The 23,641-nt window shown below is 46.3% G+C and overlaps 1 protein-coding gene across 1 annotated transcript in view; it reads right to left on the reverse strand.

Moving 5' to 3' along the window:
- The window catches only part of EDA7 (embryo sac development arrest 7), an 89,961-nt gene that overhangs the window by 65,928 nt on the left and 392 nt on the right, over positions 1-23,641 (reverse strand). The window contains exons 2-4 of the mRNA XM_087392592.1: positions 23,529-23,627; positions 23,339-23,430; positions 10,825-10,925 (exon numbers count right to left, since the gene is read on the reverse strand). Coding sequence (XP_087248718.1) covers positions 10,825-10,925; positions 23,339-23,430; positions 23,529-23,627 — 292 coding nt within the window. The remainder of the gene's footprint in view (positions 1-10,824; positions 10,926-23,338; positions 23,431-23,528; positions 23,628-23,641) is intronic.

A 23,641-nucleotide genomic window follows, 5' to 3' on the forward strand; every position in this document is an offset into this window, starting at 1 on the left:
GCTGTCTTGACCTGCCTCGAAGCTCGTGCCAACATTTTGAAGGTCTTTTGTGCATTCTCGTGCTGCATGTCCGTGATAGAAGACATTTGGAGATTGCTGAAGTAATCTGGAGGTCCCTCCTTGAGCCCATTCCTCTTCAATTGGCTTCCCTTTGCCTCGGGCTGCAAGTTCCCCTCCATTGGATCAACCTCCTCTCATCTCCAAGTGCTCTCCTCCTCGTGGGAGCACTCTTTCTTGCCGAAAATCTCATTTCCAGCCCTCTCTTGGCATCTCTCATTACCATTTGCTGTCTTCTTCACCTCTCCCTTAAGGGTGAAATCCTATGCTCACATTTGAAGCCTTTTTCCTGCTGTATTTTCGGGCACATCGTTGGGTAAGCCTTTGTTGCATTAGTTCTTTCCAATTTCTGCAAATCAGCCCTTTCTTTGCTTCATTTGCATTTCGGAAAGGCCTCGTGTTGCCTTTTGGAGAATTTTTGCAACAGGTACACCTTGAGACAGCTGTAGTCTTTTGTAGTGAAAAGCTTTGAATCTTGAGCAGCATTTTGCCTTTTGATTTTGAGAGGTTTCCCTTCTCTCATTTGCCTTGCCAGTTTGTGCATTTGCCTTGAATTTGAGCACCATGACTAGCAGCAAGGATGATTTGTTTGGGATGCTTGTGTTGGAAAGGTCACCTCCCCATCTGTAAGCCCCCAAATGAGGAGAACGTGGGGGAGTAAGACCTAGGCCAGAAGATGCCCAAAGAAGAGAGACAGAGGGGGCTACCACATGGGCAGCACCTCACAAAAGAAGAAGACTGCAACAGATGGCGCCATGTACAAAGCCCGGAAAAGGTTTGGAAGGAGGCAGATCTGGAGCAGAAGAAAAGGGACAGCAATGCCTAGGATGCACCGGTCTATGGGCAGGAAAGAAGCCTACAGGAGGGCCTGGTAGCAGCAAAGGGAGGGGCTGCAAAAGGGCAGCACCCTGCCCTTATAAAAGGCCATGGAGCTGGCTGGTCGGCCAGATCTGGTCTGCCATCTGGCCCCGGGGGAGTGGAGGGAGCCAGCCACTCAGCTCACACACAAAACAAGGGGGCAGGGCCCCCACATAAATGCAGAGGGCACACAGCCCAAGAAGAGCTGCCCACAGCCCAATTTATAGGGCTTGGTGGGGGCAGTTTTGGGATACAAGGAGTCAGCTAGGAGGCCAGCTACAGTCGGTCATTTCAGAAGGCCTTTGGGCCTATAAAGACAGGCCTAGTGCCTCATTCATAGCATCCAGCACACCATCAATTGTGGGAGCAGCAGGAGAAATATAGCACACATCTTCAGGTCTACGTCCAGAAGGCAAAAGAGTGCAATAAAGGCTGCAGACTGAGCTCTATTACGGCTGGGACTTGGCTGTCTTCTAGGGCAGCAAGAAGCGGAGATCTCTAGATGGAGAAGTCTACATATGCTCAAGGTAGAGCACGCGGGCTCAAGTTCTAGAGATATCGGGCAGATAGTCGAGGTAAGATCAAAGGACCACACTCTGGTGGGACTTCGGATCTATCTCTCTTTGTATTGTGTCCATAGTTTTGGACGAAAATATATTCTTTTGGTAGCTTCTATATCTGGCTGGACTATTGTCTATTGATGAGTCTGCACATCTGTTTGAAGCACATAAGTTTAAGAAGTTTGTGATTCCACTCCCCACACACACTGTGTGAGCTCCTGGGCTATTCTATCAGTCTTCCACTGTGCGTACCCTCTGTTGGTCAATTTCTAACATGGTATCAGAACCCAAGTAGGAGGCTCACAAGTGTGGAAGACCTTGCTAAAGGACGACCCTAATTCAGAGGCTCTTGGGAATCGACTTTCACGACTGGAAGACACTGCCCTTGCAAGAGAAGGAGAGTGACTCAGGTTTAGTCAGGTGCGTACGAAGTTCTAGTCTACAGAAGGTTGAGTTTGCTTTTCGAATTGCTTTTCGATTTTGCTGTGTGGTTTAGCAGCAGAGATGAAGTAGAAGTACAAGGTGGTAAGATCAAAGGACCACGCTCTAGTGGGACTTTGATTCTATCTCTCTTTGTATTGTGTCCATAGTTTTGGACGGAAATATATTCTTTTGGTAGCTTCTATATCTGGCTGGATTATTGTCTATTGATGTCAGATGAGTCTGCACATCTATTTGAAGCAATAAATTTAAGAAGTTTATGATTCCACTCCCCACACACGATGTGAGAGCTCCTGGGCTATTTGATTTCTATAAGCTTGGGGCTGAGGACAAGCTTGATGGCACAAATTACCCCATGTGGGCATACATGATGGGGCATGTTTTGGTTGCCAAGAATTTGTGGAACATTATTTCAGGCGCTGAGGTCAAGCCCACTCGTAATGCAGCTTTTGGTGCTCTTGCCTCTGGTACTACAAGCACTGCTTCGGGCTCATCTGGTGTTGGGTCTAATGCTACTTCTAGAGCAAGTGCATCTTCTACTACAGGTACTTTGCCTCCTACACAGGAGCAGATTCAATGGGATGGTCGTGATGCCAAAGCACATGCCTTGATTGCTCTTTCAGTTAATAGGGTCATTATAAATCATATCTGGTCTTGCAAGACAGCAAAGCAAGTGTGGGATCAGCTTGCATCCTTATATTGGGTGCGGAATGAGGCGCTGCCTATCTCCGCGAGCAGTTCAAGGACTTGAAGCTTGAAGAGGATGGTAACATGGATGCCTATCTTACCAATGTGAAGGATTTGAAAGCATAGTTACCAGGGAATGCCATTCCACCTTCCTGGAACGTGGGAACGCCATTCCCTAAAGGTCCAGGAACGTTCCCGGATAAGGGACCTCCATGGGAACGTTCCCAAATGGCGTTCCGGCGTTCCCAAACCGCGTTCCGGCTTCTGACAAGTCTCAAGAGTGGTAAAAGTCACTTAATTGCTGTTTTTGGCCATGATGTTGGCCGTAGTTTGCTGCTCCTACTTGCTCCAACCACTCAGCCCCTCCTCTCACCCACTCAGCCCTTGCAAGCCCCCATTTTATTTGAATATTTTGGTATGTTTCCATGTGATTTGATGACATGTCATATGATGTGGCGTTCCCATTCCCGTTCCCCCATTCCCTCTTCCCGATACATTCCCGTTTGGACCCCCCACGTTCCCGAAATGTTCCCGCTCCTTGGTAACTATGTTTGAAAGAGCAGTTGGCTAATATTGATGAGGTAGTGCCTGATTCTCAACTTGTTTCTAATACCCTTGATGGGTTGCCTGACTCTTAACAAGGCTTTGCTACTATGTGGAGGTTGGTTGCAAGTGGCAATGCCAATCATTATTCCTTTGACCAGCTGGTTGCCCTCTTACTTCACGAGGAACAAAGCCGTGCAAATCGCAATGCTTCTATGGCTAGTGATCAAGCCTTTGCTGCACAACATAAAAACAAAGGCAAAGGCAAGGTTTAACCTGGTAAACCCCTCATTCACATGTTGGTCACTCTCGATGCTTCTTCTTCGGGGGATAAGAAGAAGAAGAAGAGATGCAACTTTTGCGCGAAACCTGGGCATCACATTTCTGAATGCAGGAAGAGAATTACATCTGAGAAAAGAAGAAAGAGTCTGATCTTGCAGTCTCTGGTTCTCCTAGTCCAGATGATCACCATGAGTCAACTAACTTTGCAAAAGACAAGCATTGGGCTTTTCTTGTTGCATGTAAGTATAATCCTGATGTTCATGATGTTCATGACAGTTTCTGATATATCTGATACCTGGTTCTTTGCTAGTGGTGCTAGCAAGCACATTACTTCTTGCAAAAAGTTATTCAGCTCACTTGAGCATGCATCAAAGGGGGGGACAGTCACATGTGCCAATAATGCATCATATATAGTGAGAGGCATTGGGAAAGTTGCTCTTACTTCTATTTCTAGTGGTCTAGTCACTCTAGAGAATGTGCTTTATGTTCCAGGCATTCGCAAGAACCTCATCTTCGCTACTTGTGGCTATCAGGTTCTTTTTTACAGTGTTCGGTGTGCGGTCTATCATGCTACACATGCCTTTACCATGGTATTGACTGGGAAATTGACTAGAGGGCTATACAAACTTGATGCCTATGACAGATGCTTGGATGATGATGGACTTGCAAAAGCAGATGCTTATGCTGTTGATTCTTCTACCATGGCAGATACCCATTTGTGGCATGAGAGGTTTGGACACCTCAACTTTGGGGCTTTGGTGAAGCTACATAAGGATGGTATGGTTGTTGATCTTCAAAAAATGCATATGCCTTAAAAGCATGTTTGTGAACCTTGTTTGCTTGGTAAGATGCACCATTTGCATTTCCCAAGGATGGAAGAGTTGGTGCCTCACGCAAGCTTTATTTCGTTCATATGGATGTTTGTGGACCCATGCGGATTGCAACTCTTGGGGGATTCTATTATTTTGTCACATTCATTGATAAATTCACCAGGTATACTTGTATTTTCGCATTGAAATCCAAATCTGTAAGTTTTTACATGCTTCAGCTATTTCATTGCCTTGAGAATGAGAGTGGGCTGAAAATTGCTCACATTAATACAGATAGGAGGGGTGAATATATGTTCAAGAAGTTTCCTGTTTTTTTTTGCCTCATGTGGCATACATCATCAATGCACTGTGCCTTACACTCCTTAGCATCCCATGGCTGAGTGAAAGAATAGATCAGTCATGGAGATGGCTAGGTGTATACCTAGATGAATCCAGGAACATTTCCAAACTCATCCTCTAAAAACACAACATAGTGCAGATTCAATCTCACGATAGTCACTCATAAGATTAAAACCATAAACTCCACCCCGCATAGTAGGGACTAGCTACTATGACATCCCCACTGACGTCATCAGCGCCCAACAGTGGGTGTAGACTATAGTATAAAAATATGCTCTCACACATACAAATCCACACACCCACACATACTTGAGCATCCATTTATACAAAGTCTTCGTACTGAGTTTCTGTCGGCACTCCGGAGGTGAAGGGCAGACTCAGCCATAACAAAGGCTAGCACTAAAGGAGAAGGCTAATCAAAAATTAGTCCCAAATCTCTTCATTCAAGCTACAACTGCTTGTGAAGTCTAAACAATTACATTTTAGTCTCTCCCAACCGAGCATCTAAATCTAGCTGATAGGGCAACGCACCGATTAAGATAGAAACAATTATGGCGTGTATGTTGAAAGGCAAGCACTTGTCTAACAAGTTGTGGTTGGATGCCGTTATGTGTGCTAATTACATTTTCAATAGATGTCCCACCAAGGCATTGAAGACCATCAAACCTTATGAGGCTTGGACTGTTAGATATGCTCAATGCCCCACCCTCCTGGTAACCACCAGTGGTCCAAGGTGCTCAAGTTGTAAGACCCCCATCTGAGGAAGCCATGTGTGAGCCCAGGACACTAGATGGATTCTGACTTACATGTCAGATGAGGTCTATCAATGAGACCGTTGATGGTAGAAAGGTGATCTATGTGAGTCTAGCCTATGGGCTAGGCAGGGTAGGTAAGCTGGTAGCACAACGAGGCATGTTGTCTTGATTGTGTGGGAGCCCCTTGCTCTCGCTGGGGTCTAGGAGCCACCAGCTAGGGGGACTCACGGGGGCCAACTTTGTCTTGATTGTGTGGGAGCCCCTTGCTCTCGCTGGGGTCTAGGGGCCAGCTGGCTCCCAACTGGGGCATCCCAGGGGGGTCGTTGACCCCCCTGGTGGGGGTTTGGGGGTGAGAGCCCCCGAGGCCATGGTATAGGGAATATTCCCTGAATATTCCATGGACCATTAGTCAGTTCTACCGACTAGGTTGACTGGTCGACTCCATCGACTAGGTTGACTGGTCGGCTCCACCGACTACGTTGATCCGACTACCGCCCTCATAGCTATAAAGAGGCGATCTTTCCAGTCCATTGCATCAGTTCAGATTAGATCAGATCTTCCAGCTAGTAGCTTTCTGTCTAGATCACCATCTAAGCTCCACTGTGGGAGCGCATGGGTGGACAGAGCCATCATCTGTACTACATCAGTATTGAAGGAAAATTTTGTTCGTCTCCAGTTTGCTGTGTACTCTCTATTCTTTGTTCAGTTTCTGTTCTGCTGCGCCATGTAATTTAACATGGACAGGTCATAAGCCCGGGATTTCTCATTTGGATGCTTAGCATATGCACATGAGCCTTATCAGACACGCACAAAGTTGGATGATAAAGCCGTCAAATGGATTTTTATTGGATATAGCTCACAGAGCAAGCGCTACAAGCTCTATCAGTCTCACACAGGCAAGTGTTTTGTCAGTAGGGATGTTGTGTTTGATGAATCCTCCTCTATGCCTACTGTCAAAAACAGTCGTCGTTGATGCCCCATATCTCTTTGACAGCTTGATGCCTTTGTTTCCGTCAGATGCTCACGACGATGTCACATCTGAGGTTCCTCCTCCTACATCTGTTGGTCATTTGCAACCACATGTGCAGCATGATATTCAGCCCCATTTACAGCCTGATATACCTCAGCTTGATCCAGACATTGTGCACAAGGCTCTTGACCAAAAGAGAGCTGAAATATAGGAGCCCAAAAAGGTCCCCCATTGGCTCCTTGACACATTAAAAGACAGCAAACAGGATACTCCTCTGCCAGCCCGTACTAGAGCAGCTGTCCGTAAAGAGCATGCTAATTTGGTTGCTTGTGCATTGGTTGCTACAGCATGCAATGAAGAGCCATTATGCCATAATGATGCCTTTTAGAATGATTCTTGGTTGAAGGCTATGCAAGCTGAATTGGATTCTATCTATCAGAATAACACTTGGGAGTTATGTGACTTGCCTCCTGGCAAGAATGACATTGGAACTAAGTGGGTTTATAAGATTAAACCGAAACCTGATGGTTCAATGGACCATTACAAAGCCCGTCTTGTTGCTAAGGGCTATGCTCAGCAGCAAGGCATTGACTTTGAGGAGATTTTGCCCCACTTCTAGGATCACTACTATTCGCATTGTTATTGCCTTTGCTGCCCACTTTGATTGGAGGTACATCAGCTTGATATCAAGACAGCTTTCCTTCATGGGCATTTGCAAGAAGAGGTCTATGTTTCCCAACCTCCTAGCTTTGAGGTTGAAGGTTCTGAAAGTAAGGTATGCCACTTAAAGAAAGCCCTCTATGGATTGAAGCAGGCACCCCGGGCTTGGTATTCCATGATAAATGCTCATTTGCTCACACTCGGCTTTCCGAACAGCCCTACAAACTTCAGAGGCTACCCTTTACATCTGCAAGAGTGGGACAGATTTGCTAATTTTAGTGCTCTATGTGGATGGCATGCTTGTGACTAGGACACATGCTGAGCAAATTGCAGCTTTTAAGCTCAACTTGCAGAAGACATTTGCTATGTCTAATCTTGGTCTTCTGCATTACTATCTGGGCATTCAATTTGCTAGCAGTGAGTGGGGCATTTTGATGTCACAATCCAAGTCTATTGGACAGCTTTTGCAGCTTTTTCAGTTTGAGGATTGCAAGCCAACATCCACACCATTAGAGGCTAGTTTTCACTTCTCTTCTGAGGATGGCAGCAGTGCATGCGATGTCACTCTCTATCAACAGGCAGTTGGTTGTTTGAATTTACTTATGCCATACGAGACCCGATCTTTAGTATGTTGTCTCACAGTTGAGTAGATATATGCACAGCCCCTCTACGCACCATTGGCAAGCCGTGAAGCGTGTCTTCAGGTATCTCAAAGGCACTCAGCATTTGGGCCTTCTTTATGAGTCTGATTCTTCGCTTGTTATGCATGGATTCATTGATAGTGATTGGGCAGGCTGTTCGGACACCCGTGTGTCACATAGCGGCAACTGTGTCATGCTTGGTACTTCATGCATCTCTTGGTTCAGCAAGAAGCATACTACAGTTACTACTCCTAGCTGTGAAGCTGAGTACAGAGCAGCTTTTACGGCTACAATGGAGTGTGTTTGGCTCCAGAAGTTACTTACAGATCCTACCATCATGCTTTGGCTGTTGCACGAAATCTCGTTTTCCGTGCTCACACAAAGCATATTGAGGTTCACTATCACTATGTCAGAGAGAGATTATCAACAGGTGATATTTAGTTGCCTTATGTTCCCACTGAAGACAACCTGGCAGATCTTTTTACGAAGGCTCTACCTCAACCTAAGTTTGAAGCTTTTCGGTAAGCTTTAAACTTAGTACCTTTTGTGACTTGATCTGTTGTACTCTGTGCAGTCATAGGTTGCTATATTCCTACAGGATGAACGTGTGCAACCATGACATTAGATATTCAGGTATTCTAAGCCATGTCCAAGATACTTCAGCCCATACCATGGAGGGGAGTTTGTAGGCCATTCTATTGGGTATCCATAGCTGCCACTCATTCCTTGGTATGTGCCTTGTAGGCCTAGTTACATTTAGTTAGGTCAGTTGATACAGTTAGTACATGTACCACTTAGAACAGTTAGGACACTTAGTCCAGTTAGGGCACTTAGCCCTATGGTTTTGTTGTATTGGCTCTCCCTTGAGCCTCGACTCTGTTTTGCAGCTATTCATTAAGCAGCTCGTTTTTTGTCTTCTCTACTTCATTTTTGAGCTTCCATTGCTTGCCCTAGCCTACACTAAGTATGAGTTCCATTGATCATTCTCAATCTAATGGGGAAACAAAGGGTGAATCAAATCTTAGAATATACGCTTCAAGCATACGTCTCCAAGGGCCATCTAATGGGGGAAAAAAGCTCCCAATGGTGGAATTTTCCTATAATAGTGCTAAGCATACGGCTACTAGTTTTAGTCCTGATCTTGTATGTCATTGTAATAAAGAGCCTGATAAGCTGGGGGGGCCGTCTTGGCCCCTTAATCATGTGTTCATCTTTTCTCAAGCAATATTGTACATTTTAATTTTTATCTTGCAAATCTATGAGTAAAGCAATATTCCGCAATCTGCAAAGCAATCTTTCCCTTCCCCTTTAAGAGAGCACCAAGAGGTTTCAGTCGGCCTATATATGGCCCTGCTCTCCTCCTTTGCTGAGTATCTTTTGGAGCATTCTCCTCTAAATTTGGGTGATTCTCTTGCTGTATATACAGTTGCCACTCTCTCTCTCTCTCTCTCTCTCTCTCTCTCTCTCTCTCTCTCTCTCCACGTGCGACACAGATAGGGACCAGAGCATGCACAATCGAGGTTCAGTCTATCTCAGTCCTTCTTAGAGGCGACCGCCAAAGGCGATGCATCACCCTTGACATAGCCCACCAGATCCAAAGATCGAGGAGACCATGCCCTCCCCCATGCTGCGATACAGCTCGACGGACACAGATTCGAGAGCTCCTCACATCTCATTAGAGAGCCACTAGGTTACTTGGATATCCGGAACCTGAGCATGTACTAGGAGTGCTAGCTCTGAGCACCTGACACCCCCCTTCTGTTATTTGGCTTTCGCTACTCTAGCATTTCGACACTTGATTCATTAGTTTTAGCACTTTAACTTTTTAGCTTTCAGCAAGGGTCTAAGTGAACCCTTTGCTTCAGCCCTCAGTGCCTTGTATGAGTTACCTTTTGGCATGTACTTTGTCTCTTGCAGACATTCATATCTTTCTTTCTCTCTCTCTTATGCTTCCACACTGCACCACTCTCACAGAACCCCTATGCGGTTGTTGCGGGTTTATCCCACATTACCTTGGACTCTGGTTCGAAGTTGAACCCCTCCAGGGTTAGACAGTTAGTTGACCAGGTTTGGGGTTGCTTCAGTCAATGGGCTGGGGCAGGACAGCACAGCACAAATAGAGCCAGGAACTGGGGACATTTATAGGCCCTGGTACTGGTCGGCAGCAGGTCAGCAGCAGCAACAAACTGCAGACCAGTTACATAAGGCACCACGTCGGCCGTACAATCTGCATACGTGGCTGACAGGGCTTGGTCGGTAGTACAAAAGACTGCCAGGTCGGCTGGTCTGTAAAGACCTAGTCAGTGAGATTCTAGGGCATCCCTCCAGGTAGTTCGTTCTGCATTCCAAGCAGTTCTGTTTGCAGCAGTTTACAGCCTCCTAAGGTGCCTACACTAGAGGCAAAAGTACATCCCAGTGAAAAAGCTAGAAGTGGCATGCAAGAAGGAGCAGGACTCCTTAGCCTTGATAGCTATTGAAGCCTATAATGAGGGCATTTGGTGAACAGGAAGAGTTTGCCTCAGCCGGGACAGCATACAGAACCGATATTGGTACCCTACCTCTACCTCAGCAATGCTGTAGGTGACAGCACATGTATTGGCAAATTTTGTACTTGGTTGTTGACATCTAAACATATTGTTCTGGCCATATATTTGAGTGCTCTCTTTCCAGTTCTGAAGTGGTACTTTCCATACATGATGATGCAATCTCTAGGAATCAAGTCAATCTCCCACAACCATTTTGTATTATAGGGAGATTGTTGGGCTTATATGGATGCGATAATGCCCTCGTGGGTTGTAAACGAGTTTACATCAAAAATCTAACTCTAGTTCAATGAAGGAGTAGATGATGGTGTATTAATAATTTTTTGCAATGTACATGTGGCACTGAGCACGTGTCGGTTCTAGGGTTCAGGGTTTCCTACAAACCCACTGTTTCTTTAGATTTCAAAGTTGTGTGCAATTAATTTCAACTTCTCAAGCTTTCTCCAATATTGTGTGTTATCTCCCCGCCCTCAAAATTTCACAATTGATTCTCAGCCAGTGTATAAAGAAGAAAAGAACAATAATGAGAAAGAAGGAAAGGATGTCTCTGAAAGTCTTATATATTCATTGATTGCAAGCATTAAAAAAAGAAGCTCAAGCTTGTAGGAGCGAACATACATGCACACAAGCACATATACAAGTACATTATAATAGTTACCTGGGTACACGCAACTGATAGTGACTCCCATATTTGGCATGCAACCATACAGAACGGTCTGAACATAGAAAGGCCATTTTGGAATAGTCGTCTCCAAGAACCTACATCCCAAATCAACCAAAGTCACACGACGACTACCCATTGTCCACTGCTCTTAGGCGCCCATACTAAACATAGCACCTTCATTAAAAAGCATAGTACTCCCATTCCTTGACACAAATCACAGCACAAGACATGAACTCAAGATTGAAAGACGATGTTAAGATCTTATATTTCCTCAGAGAGAGTGCAATATCAGCAGAGATACATGCAATGGATGGAGGATTCTTACATCACACCATAACTCCAGGGGATTTGTCACTCACCATCTTTTACTAGGCAATCTTTGGCAAATGTGAAAGGGAAAAATAAAATGGAGAAACTTGTTCCCTATCCCCTAAACGCTAATAGGGCCTAAAAGGCGGGTTCTGAGTGTATATGCAAGGGTAGTTGGTTCCTTAGTATGCTATCCCACTAAACAATAAGACCATTCTGGAAGTGACTGCTCATTATTGAATTCCTAAACTCACATCCTTAGAAGGCAGTCCTATGAGCATGTGTGATGGCACACTCAACATTTCAAAATGTCTTAGGGAGTGGAAAAGTCCAACAACACCTAATTAGAAATTTAGCACTTAACAGATAATAAATCAATTTCATTGTGGCATAACCAAGATAAAAACATCACAAATCTAATTCGGGAAAAATCAACGCAATGGGGGTCATTGAGAGGGGACTTTTGTTGGATTAGGGTTGGTCACTCCCCACTTGTGAGCCCCCAAATGAGGAGTGCATCGGGGGGGTGGACCATAGGATAATAGAAAGGGCCATGGGGCTGCCACTTGGGCAGCACAAGGGCTGCCATGGGACAGCACAAAGAGAGGAAGTACCTGGCAGAGGAAAGCCTCCATGGAGGGCAGATCTGGGAGAGGCATTTCCAGACGCCACATCTGTGCAGGGTTTCCAGCAAGCAAGGACTGCGTGGACAAGGCACTGACATCAGCAAGGTTCCATGCAGGTACAGCAGGAGCACCTCTAGGGCCCGGAAGGACCCTGGCAGGAGGCGGAAGAGTAGCAGGAATAAGTACAACAGATTGGAAGGCCTATGGGCTGGTTTGGGGCAGACAAACAGGGCTGGCACAGCCTGGGCCAGCGGCTGAATGTCACGTGGCCAGGTGGGCCAGCAAGAGCCCTCAAATGGGAGCCCCTTCAGGCATTTATAGACCTCCCCTTCCAGTCAGCTGGTAGGGGGGATTCAGTTGACCAGGAAGCCCTACCTGGTCCGGTTTTTAAAAAGGGGAGCTCAGCCCCTAATAGATAAGGGGGCCTTTGGGCCTCCATTTGGCATCACTTGGAGAGCAGCCAATCAAGGAGCAGGAAGCCACAGCAGAAGGACCTTCTATATTCATGGGGTGAAGGAAACCTACAAGCTGCACACTTAGCTCAAATGAGGCTGCCAGGGTAGGAATGGCAAGCTTCCCAAGGCCATAGCCCACTAAGTCCACCTACTATTCAACGACTTTCTTGCCGCTTCCTCCTGGGGATAAACTCACCCCACTTTTGGGGGATACTTGGCCCGCCCCTAAGGCTATACGAAGAGGGATCCTCCTGCATGGAGGCATTATCTATATGGCTTGGAGTTTTATATGGATGCCGATCATGACGCTCCGAAGTATTTTTGGTAACAGCCAAATTTTATGATACTTTGAAGTATTTTTGGAACACACTTCCGAAGGGAAGAAGTGGCTAAATCTTACAAAATGGTGTGAGTAGACTTGAGAAGGAAAGAGGCACAACCTCACTTCTCTAGACAAAAACCAATTTTGTTAAAATTTGATAAATGATATTTAGAAATTACATGGAGAACCTTAACCAGTCGAAAAATGTTCCTGAGAATCTGATAAAAACCTATCTTTTTGGCAACTGCTAAATTTTGGTCAATTTTCAATGATGCCCAGATTGTAAAGAAAAACAAAAAACAAACCTACTAAATTTAGTTGAGAACTACTAAAAATTGAAAGTACATTCAGAGACCCTCATCCTATAGGCCTTAAGTCCAAGAATACTAAAGCCAATCAGAATTAAATTCTGAATTGAGGCTCTAAAGATATGAGACTTTCAAGAAGGCTGAAAACCCTAGAAATTGGTAAATGATACATGGCATGGACAGACACGTCACAAGTGACATGTGGCATGGGAAGCCATATGGGACTACCTTGTCAGCAAATTGACACTGCCACATTAGCAATTTGACAATGTGGCATGGGCTGCCACATCAGCAACTGTGGGTCGCACAAGTGCCAAGGCCACTCATGGCACATGGCATCCATATGTGATGGACAAAGTGTCCATCCAATTCAACAAATATTCAAGGAAACCCCCCACTATCCTCCAGATCAGAATGGCAAGTTTCCCAACGCCATAGCCCACCAAGTTCACCTAATATTCAAGCACTTTCCAGCCCCTTACATTCCTCATGGGAATAAACTCACCCCACTTACACGGGAGACTTGGCCCACCCCTAACACTATAAAAAGAGGGATCATCCTGCATGCAGGCATTATCAATATGGCTTAGAGTTTTATATGGATGCCGATCATGATGCTCTGAAGTATTTTTGGTAACAACCAAATTTGAATGGCCGCCAAGCTAGGTGTGCAATACTCATGCAATAATTTTATATACAAACTTAGGATCGAAGAGCAAAGGATGATAATGTTGCTGATGCGTTGTCATGCATTATGCATACTGTGAGTTTCACAGTATTAAAGAGTACTCTAATGACTAAAATTAAAAAGTCCAGAGACTGACATAATGGTACTATGATTAAACTCATGGTTGTTGATGACCTGGTATCTAGGAGAGGCCATACATATGATGATGGTATGCTTAAGAGAAATGGCGAGGTTGTTGTACCTAGTCAAATGAGCTTTGGCAAAAGTTCATTCATTGGTGCCATCATAGCCCAACTCCAGGACATCTAGGTGTCAAGAAGACACACGAGCTTGTAAAATATCATTTCTTTTGGCCAAAGATGCAAAAGCATATTTATGAAAACACGATGTTCTCGTGTCAAATAAGTAGACAAAATGGGTTAAAGCCACCTGGCCTTTTACATTGGAAATACGGGAGAGCATTGGAAATACCATCAAGTAGATGGGAGAACATTTCCACAAGGACGATATGATCCCATATTTGTGGTGGTTGATCATGTTATAGAGATGGCTTACTCCACGCCGATGAGAGAGTTAGATTTGTTTGAGTGATGTATTTCATCTAATGGATTGTCGAGATTCTTTTTTATATCAAATAGAGATACGAGATTTACTAGTCATTTCTTGATAGTAGTATTTTATACAATTAGAACATCTCTAGATACGGAGACCATTCCTAGACTTAAGAATCAACAGCATTGATGCCTGAAGATTACGTTCTAGTTGCCATGTAATATGACCTTGGATGGATCAATGGACACTAAGTCCAAAAATGTATATAAATGTAAAAGTGTGGTTTGTTATAAGTGTCAAGGTCTCCGATGTTGGATTTTGAGATGATTAGATCATTTAATAGGCATTGCAATGTGCATATTTGTTAGAAGAAACGTAAACCCCTAGCTAGTTTCTCCACAGCGGAAATAGGAATAGATATGACATCTGCAACGGAAGAATCTCAAGAGCAGAGAAGGGAATGCTTTATCCAACTTCAAACCTTTAAGAGAGAGCACACAACCACAAAATCTCGAGTGATAGGCAATAATAGAACAGTCCAAAATATCTTTAAGTACATTGCACAAAATTCAGTGAAACACTTCTGACATAGAACTCCCACAGAGATCCCAAAACCTGCAGCAATCCACTGCCCTGGATGCTTTATGTTGAGCACATGTACTGCTCCTACTTCTGTTCTTGCACTCCTTAGGTTTACTCCTCAGATAGCTTCAGTGGCCATCTGCAGTGTAAGTCCCTTAGACAGCACCCTCCTGCACACATTGCTCTCCTCCTGGCTTTAGGTATGCACCAAGTGATGCTCCTCAGAGTGCGAGGGCTGCCTCCAATCTGAAGTAATGATATTCGCCACAATGGTCATTTTCTAGGGGAAGAACCCCTTCTAAACTGGCTGACGGGCCAGTCTGTCAGCCAGACCTGTCTGTGCTTTTCTGGCCCTGCACCAGCCCATGCTTCCTCCAGAGCCTATGGGAGGACCTGCGCAGTCCTACACAGCAGAAAAAGTGGCTGCATCTCCGCAACTGATCCACTTCCCCTATGGATGCCCCAGGAAGGCATGTGATTGCTGCTGTACTGCTTGTACCTGCTGACTGGAGTTCCATATCTGCTGCTCACAGGTCTGCCCTAATCCAGAGCTCCTGCAACATCTAACAGTGGACTATGTAGCAGCCCATGTGGCAGCCTATAGTGCTGCCCACATACCTGCCTTGTGGATGTTTTTTCAACCTGTATCTGCCCATATGGCATCGGAACCTGATTCACAGAAAGCAGACTCTCATGCCCCGATTCCTACACTGCCCCTGTGCTCCCCTCATATGGGGGCTTACAGGTGGGACAATGGATCTCTTATTCCAACACGCTCTCTCACTGTCAACTGTCACACCTCCGTTTGTGACCCTTGAATCATCCAAGTGTTGGAAAGGTCACCTCCCCATCTGTAAGCCCCCAAATGAGGAGTGCGTGGGGGAGGGAGACCTAGGGCAGGATGTGCCCAAGAGAGAAGAAAGAGAGGGGGCTGCCACATGGGCAGCATCTCACAAGATTGGAACCTGCAGATGGCGTCAGCATGGCGAGGGTAGTGGGCAGGTGAAGGGCCTGCAACAGACCCTGATGATGGCACAGTACAGGCGGGTCAGGACAGCAGGATGTACAGGAGTACGGCGCAAGACACGTGGCTGGGAAGAGGACCTGGCAGAGGCGCAGATATGGCAGGATGTGCAGGCCCAGATGTGGAGCAGGAAATGTGGCTGTCAGTGGGCAGTAGGCATGCCTTATATAGGCTGGACCTTTGCCTTGAATGGAGGGCCAAAGGGCCCTGGAAGTTTGGGCCAAAAGCCCTGGGTTGTGTGCCCTTATAGGGCTGGACCAGCCACAGACTGGTCGGCCAGTCTGCTGCAGGCTGGTCGGTATTTTGCCAGCCCCCTTGGAGCCTATATAAAGAGGCCATTGGGCCTCATTCAATCATCCAACAGTTCAGCAGAACCGGCAGCAGACAGGAGCAGCCAGAAGACATTTTCTTGGGCCTCATCTTGGAGGTGAAGGAGAGTAGAAGGTGTGCTGCAGACTGAGCTCTCAAGGGCTCAACCTTGGCTGTCTCTCAGGGCAGCAAGGTGTTGTGATCTGGACGGAAAGTCTACAGAAGCTCCAAGTGGAGCACGCGGACTCGAGTCTAGAGATAGCCAGCTGATAGGAGAAGGACCTTGTGGTAAGATCAGAGGACCACACCATTGGTGGGACTCTGGATCTGTCTCTTTTGTATTGTGTCCATATTTGTGGACGGAATATATATTTTGGTGGCTTCTCTATCTGGTTGGTTCATTGTCTATTGATGAGTCTGCACATCTATGTGACGCACATAAGTAAAGAAGTTTGTGATTCCACACCCACTGCACACTGTGTGAGCTCCAGGGCATTACTATAAGTCTTCCGCTGCGTGTACCCTTCGTTGGGTATTTTCTAACATGGTATCAAAGCCCAAGTAGGAGGCTCACAGGTGTGGGAGCCTGAAGGCAGGGACCTTGCTGAAGGACGACCCTGATTCAGAAGCTCTAGGGAATCGACTTCCACGACTGGAAGATTGTGCCCTTGCGAGAAGGAGGGTGACTCAGGTTCAATCAGGTGCGTTCAAAGTTCTGGTTTACTGAAATTGAGTTTGGTTGACTTTGCTGTGTGGTATAAACAGCAAAGATGTCGACCTCTACAGCCTCTTCAGTCCCTGCTTTCCCTTCCTCCTCCCCCAGTTTTCTCTCTTTCACTATCCCTAACTTTGGAGAGTCTGGGAAACTGGACGGGACTAATTACCCGATCTGGAAAGTGAAGGTCCGGAGTCATTTAGTGGCTCGGAAGTTGTGGAAGCTAACCACGGGAGAGGAGTCGAAGCCGGAGGACATGGTGGACAGTAAAGGGGAGGTACTCATGGCAGTAGACAGAGAGGAGCTTGAAGCTTGGGAAGACAGAGATGGCCATGCTCTGGCAATAATCATAAGGACTACGGCGGATTCCATTCTTCCGCATATCCAGCTGGCCGAGACGTCAGTAGAGGCGTGGGCCACCCTGAAGGATCTGTACGAGACAAACTACCTCCCGGATTGTGCTTCTTCAGCATCAACTCTACAATCTTGATATGGAAGAAGGAGATACGGTACATAGCCATTTGACGAAGGTCAAGGTGGTGAGGGATCAGCTGGCAGCAATTGGTCAGAAGACAGACTCATGCCATCTGGCCTTGATGGTACTAAGGAGACTGCCTCGGAGTTTCAAGAGCTTTGTTATAGCTGTGATAGCAAGACAGAGGACCAAACCTCTGACATTTGAGGAGTTGTCCATTACTGCTACAGGAGGAATCTCGGGAGAAGCTCTACAACGAGGATAAAGATGACAAGGCGATGCTGGTGAAGGATTCCTCTGGCAAAGGAAAGGGCAAGCCTAACGGTGGCAAGTCCAAGAAAGACGACTCTAATGACGAGGGGACTTCGAAGAGAAAGCACAAGAAGAAGTGTTTCTATTGTGATACGCCCGGACATTTTGCAAAGGACTGCAGAAAGAAAAAGACGGATCTGAAAAACAAAAAGGAGTCTGACTCAGATTCAGAGGGAAAGGCCAAAGCAAATGTGGTAATCGAAGAGTTGTTCCTGGTGACATCACCGAGTGTTACCGAGGTCAGATATGTTGATACAGAAATCACAGTAAGGATGTCTGACATAGAAATGTGGGTCGACGAGGAGTAAGATGCCTTTGTGAAGGTGAAGGACAGCATGGAGCGCTTGGTACCTTCCAGGTGTGTGGCTGTTGACACTGACACGAGGGTGGATTCCATGGAAGGCCCTGGGGTCTCATGGTCAGATGGATGCTGGAGTTCAAAAAGGGACAGTACAGGAATACACAAGCGCTTGGTGGGTGCCTCAATGAGGGTTTGCTTTCAGAGCGAACATTTAGGCAGTACAACAGTCTGGTATGTATTTGATATTCTGCATTTGAGCCTTTATAGCATGCTGTGGAGAGACTCTGCTCTTCATTTGTCTCAGGTGATAAGAGATTGGAAGGAATTGGCCTTCTTCGAAGGCAGAAGAAGAAGTATTGGTGCTTCTTCAAATCTTGGACGCAGATTGCTAGAAGGTGATGGACAAAGAGTATTGAAGCCAGAAGAGTACCTGCTTGAGAACTCACCGAGAGTTCATGGTCCAGATTATCTGGAAATATTCATTGGTTGCAGACCTTGCCAAAGGAAGGACGGGGTGAAACAGACCCTCAGAGCATGGTGCCTGGAAGACTCCGGGTTGTTCACTCATTATGGGGGGGACAACTGGAAAATCGTGGAGGCTGGGTTGCTCGAGTTCGAAGGCAGGAATGTGACGGAAGATGGTGGTGCCAGGAGGTGCTACCAGAGATGGACCTGTGTACCAGGATGGTGTGCGGAAGAGGAACCGGACCTGGTGGAGCAGGAGCCACTGGATGAAAAGCCAGGAAAAGATTTCGACGCCGAAAGGTTCCAGAGGACTACAACCAGGGAGTTACTGGAGCATCGTCATCGACGTGTTGGCATTGGGCCGAGATGTGTCGGTGAGAGGGGGTGTTGGAAAGGTCACCTCCCCATCTGTAAGCCCCCAAATGAGGAGTGCGTGGGGGAGGGAGACCTAGGGCAGGATGTGCCCAAGAGAGAAGAAAGAGAGGGGGCTGCCACATGGGCAGCATCTCACAAGATTGGAACCTGCAGATGGTGTCAGCATGGCGAGGGTAGTGGGCAGGTGAAGGGTCTGCAACAGACCCTGATGATGGCGCAGTACAGTCGGGTCAGGACAGCAGGATGTACAGGAGTACGGCGCAAGACACGTGGCTGGGAAGAGGACCTGGCAGAGGCGCAGATATGGCAGGATGTGCAGGCCCAGATGTGGAGCAGGAAATGTGGCTGTCAGTGGGCAGTAGGCATGCCTTATATAGGCTGGACCTTTGCCTTGAATGGAGGGCCAAAGGGCCCTGGAAGTTTGGGCCAAAAGCCCTGGGTTGTGTGCCCTTATAGGGCTGGACCAGCCACAGACTGGTCGGCCAGTCTGGTCGGCCAGTCTGCTGCAGGCTGGTCGGTATTTTGCCAGCCCCCTTGGAGCCTATATAAAGAGGCCATTGGGCCTCATTCAATCATCCAACAGTTCAGCAGAACCGGCAGCAGACAGGAGCAGCCAGAAGACATTTTCTTGGGCCTCATCTTGGAGGTGAAGGAGAGTAGAAGGTGTGCTGCAGACTGAGCTCTCAAGGGCTCAACCTTGGCTGTCTCTCAGGGCAGCAAGGTGTTGTGATCTGGACGGAAAGTCTACAGAAGCTCCAAGTGGAGCACGCGGACTCGAGTCTAGAGATAGCCAGCTGATAGGAGAAGGACCTTGTGGTAAGATCAGAGGACCACACCATTGGTGGGACTCTGGATCTGTCTCTTTTGTATTGTGTCCATATTTGTGGACGGAAATATATATTTTGGTGGTTTCTCTATCTGGTTGGTTCATTGTCTATTGATGAGTCTGCACATCTATGTGACGCACATAAGTAAAGAAGTTTGTGATTCCACACCCACCGCACACTGTGTGAGCTCTTGGGCATTACTATAAGTCTTCGGCTGCCTGTACCCTCTGTTGGGTATTTTCTAACATTGGAAAGGTCACCTCCCCATCTGTAAGTCCCCAAATGAGGAGTGCGTGGGGGAGGGAGACCTAGGGAGGATGTGCCCAAGAGAGAAGAAAGAGAGGGGGCTGCCACATGGGCAGCATCTCACAGGATTGGAACCTGCAGATGCATCAGCATGGCGAGGGTAGTGGGCAGGTGAAGGGCCTGCAACAGACCCTGATGATGGCGCAGTACAGGCGGGTCAGGACAGCAGGATGTACAGGAGTACGGCGCAAGACACGTGGCTGGGAAGAGGACCTAGCAGAGGTGCAGATATGGCAGGATGTGCAGGCCCAGATGTGGAGCAGGAAATGTGGCTGTCAGTAAGCAGTAGGCATGCCTTATATAGGCTGGACCTTTGCCTTGAATGGAGGGCCAAAGGGCCCTGGAAGTTTGGGCCAAAAGCCCTGGGTTGTGTGCCCTTATAGGGCTGGACCAGCCACAGACTGGTCGGCCAGTCTGGTTGGCCAGTCTGCTGCAGGCTGGTCGGTATTTTGCCAGCCCCCTTGGGGCCTATATAAAGAGGCCATTGGGCCTCATTCAATCATCCAACAGTTCAGCAGAACCGGCAGCAGACAGGAGCAGTCAGAAGACATTTTCTTGGGCCTCATCTTGGAGGTGAAGGAGAGTAGAAGGTGTGCTGCAGACTGAGCTCTCAAGGGCTCAACCTTGGCTGTCTCTCAGGGCAGCAAGGTGTTGTGATCTACAGAAGCTCCAGGTGGAGCACGCGGACTCGAGTCTAGAGATAGCCAGCTGATAGGAGAAGGACCTTGTGGTAAGATCAGAGGACCACACCATTGGTGGGACTCTGGATCTGTCTCTTTTGTATTGTGTCCATATTTGTGGACGGAAATATATATTTTTGTGGTTTCTCTATCTGGTTGGTTCATTGTCTATTGATGAGTCTGCACATCTATGTGACGAACATAAGTAAAGAAGTTTGTGATTCCACACCCACTGCACACTGTGTGAGCTCCTGGGCATTACTATAAGTCTTCCGCTGCGTGTACCCTCTGTTGGGTATTTTCTAACATGGTATCAGAGCCCAAGTAGGAGGCTCACAGGTGTGGGAGCCTGAAGGCAAGGACCTTGCTGAAGGACGACCCTGATTCAGAAGCTCTAGGGAATCGACTTCCACGACTGGAGGATTGTCAACTGTTAGGCTCTCTCATTGTCAACTGTCACACATACGTTTGTGACCCTTGAATCATCCAAGGTCCTCAAATACATCTTGGTAACTTCCTCTCCTTCACCAAGGTCGTCTTGGACAGCTCATGCTCCTTTGCTTCTATCTCCGAACCTTCCTTCTCTGAGCCTCCACCTCCTCCTCTCTTTACGTGATAGCAAGCTTGCATGCAGTTGGACTTGCTGTTGGAGCTTCTACTGCAAATAATTCTGACTGGAGCTCTGTTACCGAATGACTCCCGATATTGACCTTCTCAATAGGATAGGTTGTACCAAACAATTTTTTATTGGGAATGGCATGTGGAAAGTCATACCAGAACCAAGAGCTATGGGACCCTGTACACTAGTGTTGACACCATAATAATGGTATAAAGATTACGCAATTGTGGTAGATGTACCTACAATAGGATTAGCAGGATTATTTTGTATTGCCCTACTAGTCATTCTAGCTACGATGTGCCATTTTTCCCATACCTTTGTATCCTTTGGCCCCTTGGACTCATGACTTGGGTTGAAACTTAAGCGATTTAAGATACGTGCATAAAGTTAGGGTTTGCACTGCCCCACAAGCCTTTGAAGTGATGCAAAGGTCGGGTTTGGACAGGTTCTTGCAGATATACAGCAGCAAGTCACCTCGATGATTGAAAAGCAATATGAGCAGAAACTTCTTCAAATAATGCGCCGATTTTGCACTTTCTGTGTTCATTTGCAGAAGTATTCATGAATACAATTACTTGATTGCCTCGAAAGGCAAAGTCATGATAGAGCAACTAGAAGCTCTATGTGCTATTTGTCCTGTGGCTATGGCTATAATAAGTGCACCTGTTACCGAACGACTCCCGATCTTGACCTTCTCAATAGGATAGGTTGTACCAAACAATTTTTTATTGGGAATGGCATGTGGAAAGTAATGCCAGAACCAAGAGCTATGGGACCCTGTACACTAGGTAGAAAAGTCTCATAACCAGTGTTGACACCATAATAATGGTATAAAGATTACGCAATTGCGGTAGATGTACCGGGGCATGGCTTCAAGATATACAGTAGGATTAGCAGGATTATTTTGTATTGCCCTACTAGTCATTCTAGCTACGATGTGCCATTTTTCCCATACCTTTGTATCCTTTGGCCCCTTGGACTCATGACTTGGGTTGAAACTTAAGGGATTTAAGATACGTGCATAAAGTTAGGGTTTGCACTGCCCCACAAGCTTTTGAAGTGATGCACAGGTCGGGTTTGGACAGGTTCTTGCAGATATACAGCAGCAAGTCACCTCGATGATTGAAAAGCAATATGAGCAGAAACTTCTTCAAATAATGCGCCGATTTTGCACTTTTTGTGTTCATTTGATTGCCTCGAAAGGCGCTATTTGTCCTGTAGCTATGGCTATAATAAGTGCACCTATTAGTCCACATGAAAAGAGTGGGGTGGAATTAGAGGACAAGTAGCAGAACCTAGAAGAGTTCAGCCGAAAACACCTTCAAGAGACATGCTGCCTCACCGTAGTGCAAAAGGGGTGAGGTTTCAAAGCAGTACATCTAGTGCTGGAGATGGCTAGATCAACCAGCGTAGATTTGTTTACCAGTTGTATTTTGGACCTTGTGGGGTTGTCCTACTCACCAATTTCATGGGAACCCTGATTAGCTTACAGTGAGAGGTTGAAACAAGACCTCAAATAGTACATAATATTCTGTTCCGACCTCTTGTGGAACAACCATTTTTCTTAATTAACCCACTCACACATCCAATTCTGCATGCAATGATTGCCTTTCAAATTTCGGACATAATTCTTTCTATCTTAAGTGGTGCAGTGCCCTATCAACTAGATTTAGATGCTCATCTGGGAGAGACTACAATGAAATCATTTAACCTACGAACTGTTGACAGATGCTCAAGTATGTGTGGGTGTGTGGATTTGTATGTGTGAGAGCATATGTTTATACTATGGTCTATACCCACTGTTTCGGTGCTGATGACATCAGTGGGGATGTCATAGTAGCTAGTCCCTGCCACGCGTGATGGAGTTTACCTTATGAGTGACTATCATAAGATTGAAGCTGCACTATGTTGTGTTTATAGAGGATGAGTTCAGGCATGTTCCTGGATTCATCTAGATATATGCTTGGATGTAATGCCTCCAGTTCTGTAATTTCTATTTGGGCTGTACACTGTATGGACGTAAACACACCTCTCAATCCACATGCGTGAAGGAAATGCACTGACTTGTTTGCTTTTATGTAGAAATCGGTTGTGTGGGGAGTCACATATACATTAGATGCTTGTGCAGACTGTTGGATAATGCTTTCGATGGATACAAGGATTCTCATTGAAGAATTTGCAAGTCATACTATTGTTAAGTGTTGCTGATTTGCATTCTAGGGGTGCCGAGGCATTCAGGGTGGTATACAATCATTTACCTGAAAGTTTAATATTTCTGCTTCCAAGTGTCTCTCGAATTTTAAAGACAACTCCCTAACTTCATAAACCTTCACTTGAGGTGGATAGAGACCTGCCAAAGCATGAATCGTTACATTATAAAAATGGAAAAGATCTGCCTCCCATGAGAGCTCTTTCTGATAGAAAACTATTTGAAATACTTAAAACCACCTGAGACGATGACGTATTCACCATCTGGAGTCGTCTTCATTTTTGTAGCCGCAGTCTCAAACGCCATGTCCTGAATGAGTTCGATCCTTCGCGAATAGTCTGTGTGACCAAGG

Source organism: Dipteris shenzhenensis, chromosome 21, assembly GCF_047967505.1.
Source record: "Dipteris shenzhenensis isolate YYH24624 ecotype China chromosome 21, Dip_SZ_1.0, whole genome shotgun sequence".
In the NCBI taxonomy this organism is placed as follows: Eukaryota; Viridiplantae; Streptophyta; class Polypodiopsida; order Gleicheniales; family Dipteridaceae; genus Dipteris; species Dipteris shenzhenensis.